The 7222-nt window shown below is 50.2% G+C and overlaps 1 protein-coding gene across 1 annotated transcript in view; it reads right to left on the bottom strand.

The window, feature by feature from the left end:
* Positions 1 to 6694, bottom strand: part of LOC119950984 (cytochrome P450 26A1-like) — a 72214-nt gene extending 65520 nt beyond the window's left edge. The window contains exons 1-3 of the mRNA XM_038774017.1: positions 6321 to 6694; positions 4834 to 5226; positions 3538 to 3762 (exon numbers count right to left, since the gene is read on the bottom strand). Coding sequence (XP_038629945.1) covers positions 3538 to 3762; positions 4834 to 5037 — 429 coding nt within the window. The 5' untranslated portion in view covers positions 5038 to 5226; positions 6321 to 6694. The remainder of the gene's footprint in view (positions 1 to 3537; positions 3763 to 4833; positions 5227 to 6320) is intronic.
* Between the last annotated feature and the right edge of the window lie 528 nt (positions 6695 to 7222).

Below are 7222 nucleotides of genomic sequence, written 5' to 3'. Positions count from 1 at the left end.
AGAGGGAGAAAGTGTGTGTGTGTGAGAGAGGGAGAAAGTGTAAGAGAGAGAGGGAAAAAGTGTGTGTGAGGTAGAGGGAGAAAGTGTGTGTGTGTGAGAGAGGGAGAAAGTGTGTGTGTGAGAGAGGGAGAAAGTGTGTGTGAGAGAGAGGGAGAAAGTGTGTGTGTGAGAGAGAGGGAGAAAGTGTGTGTGAGAGAGAGGAAGGAAGTGTGTGAGAGAGAGAGGGAGATAGAAAGTGTGTAGCAGAGAGAGAGGGAGAAAGTGTGTGTGTGAGAGAGGGAGAAAGTGTGTGTGTGAGAGAGAGAGAGAGGGAGAAAGTGTGTGTGTGAGAGAGGGAGAAAGTGTGTGTGTGAGAGAGAGAGGGAGAAAGTGTTTGTGTGAGAGAGGGCGAAAGTGTGTGTGTGAGAGAGAGGGAGAAAGTGTGTGTGAGAGAGAGATAGGGAGAAAGTGTGTGTGTGAGAGAGAGGGAGAAAGTGTGTGTGTGAGAGAAAGAGGGAGAAAGTGTGTGTGTGAGAGAGAGAGGGAGAAAGTGTGTGTGAGAGAGGGAGAAAGTGTGTGTGTGAGAGAGAGGGAGAAAGTGTGTGTGTGAGAGAGAGGGAGAAAGTGTGTGTGTGAGAGAGGGAGAAAGTGTGTGTGAGAGAGAGGGAGGTAGAAAGTGTGTGTGAGAGAGAGGGAGAGTGTGTGTGAGAGAGAGGGAGGGAGAAAGTGTGCGTGAGAGAGGGAGAAAGTGTGTGTGTGAGAGAGGGAGAAAGTGTGTGTGTGAGAGAGGGAGAAAGTGTGTGTGAGAGAGAGGGAGGTAGAAAGTGTGTGTGTGAGAGAGAGGGAGAAAGTGTGTGTGAGAGAGAGAGGGAGAAAGTGTGAGAGAGAGAGAGAGAGGGAGAAAGTGTGTGTGTGAGAGAGAGGGAGAAAGTGTGTGAGAGAGGGAGGTAGAAAGTGTGTGTGAGAGAGAGGGAGAAAGTGTGTGTGTGAGGGAGAGGGAGTAAGTGTGTGTGTGAGAGAGAGGAAGAAAGTGTGTGTGAGAGAGAGGGAGAAAGTGTGTGTGAGAGAGAGGGTGGTAGAAAGTGTGTGTGAGAGAGAGGGAGAAAGAGTGTGTTCGAGAGGGAGGGAGAAAGTGTGTGTGTGAGAGAGAGGGAGAAAGTGTGTGTGAGAGAGAGGGAGAAAGTGTGTGTGAGAGAGAGAGGGAGAAAGTGTATGTGTGAGAGAGAGGGAGAAAGTGAGAGAGAGAGAGAGAGAGAGGGGGAAAGTGTATGTGAGAGAGAGAGGGAGAAAGTGTGTGTGTGAGAGAGAGGGAGAAAGTGTTTTTGAGAGAGAGAGGGTGAAAGTGTGTGTGTGAGAGAGAGAGAAAGTGTGTGTGAGAGAGGGAGGTAGAAAGTGTGTGTGAGAGAGAGGGAGCTAGAAAGTGTGAGTGTAAGAGAGCGAGAAAGTGTGTGTGTGAGAGAGGGAGAAAGTGTGTGTGTGAGAGGGAGGGAGAAAGTGTGTGTTTGAGAGTGGGAGGTAGAAAGTGTGTGTGAGAGAGAGGGAGAAAGTGTGTGTGTGAGAGAGAGAGGGAGAAAGTGTGTGAGAGAGAGAGAGAGAGAGAAAGTGTGTGTGAGAGAGTGAGGTAGAAAGTGTGTGTGATAGAGAGGGAGCTAGAAAGTGTGAGTGTGAGAGAGGGAGAAAGTGTGTGTGTGAGAGAGGGAGGTAGAAAGTGTGTGTGTGTGAGAGAGGGAGGTAGAAAGTGTGTGTGAGAGAGAGGGAGAAAGTGTGTGTGTGAGAGAGAGGGAGAGAGTGTGTGTGAGAGAGAGGGAGAAAGTGTGTGAGAGAGAGAGAGGGTGAAAGTGTGTGTGTGAGAGAGAGAGAAAGTGTGTGTGAGAGAGGGAGGTAGAAAGTGTGTGTGAGAGAGAGGGAGCTAGAAAGTGTGAGTGTAAGAGAGGGAGAAAGTGTGTGTGTGAGAGAGAGGGAGAAAGTGTGTGTGTGAGAGGGAGGGAGAAAGTGTGTGTGTGAGAGAGGGAGGTAGAAAGTGTGTGTGAGAGAGAGGGAGAAAGTGTGTGTGTGAGAGAGGGAGAAAGTGTGTATGAGAGAGAGAGGGAGAAAGTGTGTGAGAGAGAGAGAGAGGGAGAAAGTGTGTGTGTGAGAGAGAGAGAGAGAAAGTGTGTGTGAGAGAGTGAGGTAGAAAGTGTGTGTGATAGAGAGGGAGCTAGAAAGTGTGAGTGTGAGAGAGGGAGAAAGTGTGTGTGTGAGAGGGAGGGAGAAAGTGTGTGTGTGAGAGAGGGAGGTAGAAAGTGTGTGTGAGAGAGAGGGAGAAAGTGTGTGTGTGAGAGAGAGAGGGAGAGAGTGTGTGTGAGAGAGAGGGAGAAAGTGTGTGTGAGAGAGAGGGAGAAAGTGTGTGTGTGAGAGAGAGGGAGAAAGTGTGTGTGAGAGAGAGGGAGAAAGTGTGTGTGAGAGAGAGGGAGAAAGTGGGTGTGTGAGAGAGGGAGAAAGTGTGTGTGAGAGAGAGGGAGAAAGTGTGTGTGAGAGAGAGGGAGAAAGTGTGTGTGTGAGAGAGAGAGAAAGTGTGTGTGTGAGAGAGAGGGAGAAAGTGTGTGTGAGAGAGAGGGAGAAAGTGTGTGTGAGAGAGAGGGAGAAAGTGTGTGTGTGAGAGAGGGAGAAAGTGTGTGTGAGAGAGAGGGAGAAAGTGTGTGTGTGAGAGAGGGAGAAAGTGTGTGTGAGAGAGAGGGAGAAAGTGTGTGTGTGAGAGAGGGAGAAAGTGTGTGAGAGAGAGGGAGAAAGTGGGTGTGTGAGAGAGGGAGAAAGTGTGTGTGAGAGAGAGGGAGAAAGTGTGTGTGAGAGAGAGGGAGAAAGTGTGTGTGAGAGAGAGGGAGAAAGTGTGTGTGTGAGAGAGAGGGAGAAAGTGTGTGTGAGAGAGAGGGAGAAAGTGTGTGTGAGAGAGAGGGAGAAAGTGTGTGTGAGAGAGAGGGAGGTAGAAAGTGTGTGTGTGAGAGAGAGGGAGAAAGTGTGTGTGTGAGAGAGGGAGAAAGTGTGTGTGAGAGAGAGGGAGAAAGTGTGTGTGTGAGAGAGGGAGAAAGTGTGTGAGAGAGAGGGGGAAAGTGTGTGTGTGAGAGAGGGAGAAAGTGTGTGAGAGAGAGGGAGAAAGTGTGTGTGAGAGAGAGGGAGAAAGTGTGTGTGTGAGAGCGAGAGGAGAAAGTGTGTGTGTGAGAGAGAGAGAGAAAGTGTGTGTGTGAGAGAGAGGGAGAAAGTGTGTGTGTGAGAGAGAGGGAGAAAGTGTGTGTGTGAGAGAGAGGGAGAAAGTGTGTGTGTGAGGCGCTCATTCCTTCCCTTTAACCGCACACTGAATTTTCCTAGGCGGTGAATCCAGCTCAACTCTAACATGTTCCAAAGCTTCAATATCTTCATGATCCCAAATCCAAGGGCAGCGCCACTAACGACAGCAGCAACATTGACTCGGGAATGTGGATTATACACCCGCCTCCGCAGAAACCTCGCAACCTGGTGACTATGGGTAGAGATTGTCCCTCTCTCTCTCTCTGGAAGGGGGGTAATGGGAGGTTCTGTCCTTACCCTCCTCCTGTGCCGGTGCAGCTCCCCGATCGAGTTGGCCAGGGTGTTGGTTCCGAGCAAGATCCTGGTGCTGTGAGGCCACTGGGCGCTCACAAGGCTGTGCTCGCCCAGCAGGATCTTCCTGATATTCTCGGCGCCGGTCACTCGGATCACCGGCCTGCCCAACAGGTGAGTTTTGAAGACGTTTCCGTATTTCTCTCTCCTGGAAGCGTGGAAACTGGAACCCTGGCGAGAGATAGAAAACAGCGGGTGACCGCTCTGAGGACCGCTTTGTGTGCAGGAAACGCACCACTCAGTCCCGGGGTGAATGCAGTGCTTCTGGCCATCTCGAGCATTGCAGGAATTAACCCCCACCCCTCTTCGCCTCCTCCCCCCCCCCCCCCCCACCCCCCACCCCGCTTCGCCTCCTCCCCCCCCCCCCCCCCCCAACCACCCCGCTGGGCAGCGGGTCTCATATTAACCATCTTCGTCAGCCCGGTTAAAGTGTGGGAGAAAAACAATCACAGTGGGGTTTCAGAGCACGGGGTGCGAGCTGGGGTGGAGTTCCTTGGCATTAACAGCCAGATAGCTCCCCCCCCTCCTCCCTCCCTCCCAGAGGGGCTCTCTTCCCCCAGTCACTGACCTCAAATCAGATCATTAAAGAGTTTCCCATCGGAATATCATTGGAGTTTCAGGTACAAGTTACTGCTCCCCGAATCTTTACTGTTGGAATGCTCTGCAAACAGCAATTTCCTTGCACTGTAAAACGCCTGCTTGTAATCTGTTAACACAGTCCGGATCTGCAGCCCGTTTATGGGGACATTTGCCTACCTTAAACCGCACTCTGGGTCGGACCGTGTCCCCCAGGCAACTAAAAAACAACTGTCTCTTTCTGAGTGACCTTGCTGACAGCTTTGAGGAGCCCAAACGGATTTCACATCAAGGCTGGTGTGAGGGCGGCCGGGTAGAGCTGGCATTCTGATACTTAACTCGGAGGGAAACATCCTGCCAACTAGCTGAAGGCACATCTGGGCTCTCCCACTTTATTGGGAGCAGAGTGGATTCCCCACCCGCCGAGGAAGGTATCAATCAAAGGGCCCAATAAATGAACAGAACTGCCTTCGTGGGACGCCTCCTGTTTTATCAGAATGGATACAAACCGCGTGGGGAAAGGACACTTCCTTCACTTGGCCACATTGGCAGCGAGAAAGCAAGTTCAGACGGCCGGGATAGAGGAGATTGTTCATTAGTAACACCCTGCCTGCCCGCATAAAGGTGCAGCATTGCACCGTTGGACCGCTCCCTCCCCGTTCTTACCTGGACCATCCAGTGCAGGGTCTCTCCGAGTAACGGCCAGCCCATCGAGCCCTTGGGAAGCGGCAGCTTGTTGCCCCTGTCTCGGCTCACACTCCAGCCGAGAGTCCACAGCTGCCGGGACACGGCGAGCAGGAGTAGCACCGACAGGAGGGAGGTGAGAGCAGTGGTCAGAGCCGGCAGGTAGTGGAGCTCCAGCAGGAACATGGCCAGCAGCCGGCAACCTGCCTTAATTCTCGATCTCCGCGGGGAAGTCGCTCTCAAGCAGAGGGGGTTTTTCTTGTTTCTGGCTGTGAAAGCAGCTCTCTCTCTCTCTCCTCCACTCTCAAACCTAACCAGCAACGAAATGCCCCCCAAAAAAATCTCCACTCGCTCGAGAGAATCTCCGCACAGCTCCTACACACAAAAGATTCATCGATTAAAAACAAACCCAGAAACCATTCAAATTTTGAGAAGATCCGTTGCAATCGGGAGGGAGTTAAAGTAATTCTTTATCAAATATCATTCAGTGAATTGAAAACTAAAATCCATCCGAGTGCTTTTAGAGTCTGCAATCGCTGTTCTGGATGGTTTAAAGAATAATTAAATTAGTTCACCGTAACCATGGACAATTTAAGTGAAAGGAAATCCTGGAATACAAATTATAATCAGGAAAGAAATGCTGTAATTCTACTTCATTTATCGACATTTCCCCCTTCCATTTCTTTCGGGGTTACCTGCTCTCCGAGTGGTGTGAGTCCGTTTGCATTCTGTCCAACAGCATTTACACATATAATTCCCTTCAGATTGAAATGTACAATTGAAATTGACACATACACAGCGCGCGGCTTCCTCAAGGACTGGACAATTCTTTCATTTCCACGCAGTTTCTTTGGTTCGGACACCAAAAATAAACCCAGCCTGGTATTTAATAAATAAAGTTAATAAATAAAGTATCTTCCAATCGAAAATCATCGCCTTGTTCCGTCGCGGTGGAAAACAAAATACAACATGAAAATTGTGTTGAATATTAACCCGGCGGAGTAATGACAGCCAGTTCCCCCAAAACAACAACAATTTGTACATGAGAATCATCGAACCAATCCCCCACCCCACCTCCAAAAATAAAATAAGATGATTTAATCAGAACAATCCACTAAATAAAATTGTAGCCATTGGCCAGAGCGGAATGTGGTAACGGTTGATGAATTGATGAGAGATTTGCACTTTTTGGGTTGAAAGCTGGAACCAACAAGAAGATTTTGCTGCCCTAATCAGTCTCTAATGTTTTGGAATTCTGCAAACATGTATCGAATTGGAGGCAGGGATTTCAGACAGTTTTCTAATTCCCTGGCCCGGTTCCAGCCCCCACCCAATCCCAATCCCTGAGTTTACTGGGCTGGCACAGCGGCACCAAGCCGTGAGAGTTTACACACCTCCTATTCGCGCGTGTCTGTGAAACACTCAGGCAAATAATAGATTCGCCGAGGGAGCAAACTGTCAAAACTTACTCCTGTGCCAGAGCTCAGCTCGGGTTTGCCAATTCCCGTCCTTTCAGAGCGCGAAGCTGAGTTTTCCTTCGAATTCCCGGTCCAAACGTGCTCCGGGTGTGTGTTCGTGCGGGGTGTGTGTGGGTGTGTGAGTACACAGCGTTTTTATAGATATTCCCTAACCACACCATCCACCTCCTCGAATGACGTCGTTGGGCAAATTTAAATACTTTGTTGAGTAGCAATGATCAGGTTGTGATCACCCGCCCCGAAATGAGAGGGGTTTTAATGAGGAGTGATGGCGGCGATGAGGAATGAAGCAGCGAGGAGCAGTGGGCTGTGACAGATGACTAGAAGTGCCCGGCACTGGGGGAGAAGTCACTGAGGGAAACAGGTAACCAATAGCAGGAACTGCACTGACTCTCCACACGCACAAGGACAGCTCCTGCTGCAGACAGACCCTCCCAGAGTCAGGCAACACACTCAGTGGCCAAAAAGAAGAATCAGACAATGGCATCAGAAACTTACCCTGTCATTCTCCGAGAAACGTGCAACAAATCTTCATCAGTCAGTTTGACGCTGGTGTAAGGTCAATGCCTAGTGGCGACTCTTAATTAAGTTATGAGGCAGAGCCCACAATTGTATTCTGACTTGGGCGGGGGGGGGGGGGGGGGGGGAGAGAAGACAAACTGAAACGCGCGAAATGCGTTCAGTTATGCCCCAGGTATCTAATTACTTTGCGTGCGTGGAGCTGGTTTCCAAAATTCACCTGTTTGTCCATTTATTAAAAGACGTGGCTGGTGCTGTGTAGGCACAGTCACAGCACTGACACCCTATCCACGGGGATAGTCATAACATACAGGCAGGGACATTCTGTCCATGGGGATAGTTATAACATACAGGCAGGGACATTCTGTCCATGG

The sequence above is a fragment of the Scyliorhinus canicula genome, chromosome 16, assembly GCF_902713615.1.
Source record: "Scyliorhinus canicula chromosome 16, sScyCan1.1, whole genome shotgun sequence".
NCBI lineage: Eukaryota > Metazoa > Chordata > Chondrichthyes > Carcharhiniformes > Scyliorhinidae > Scyliorhinus > Scyliorhinus canicula.
This window is presented reverse-complemented; position numbering and strand designations above follow the sequence as displayed.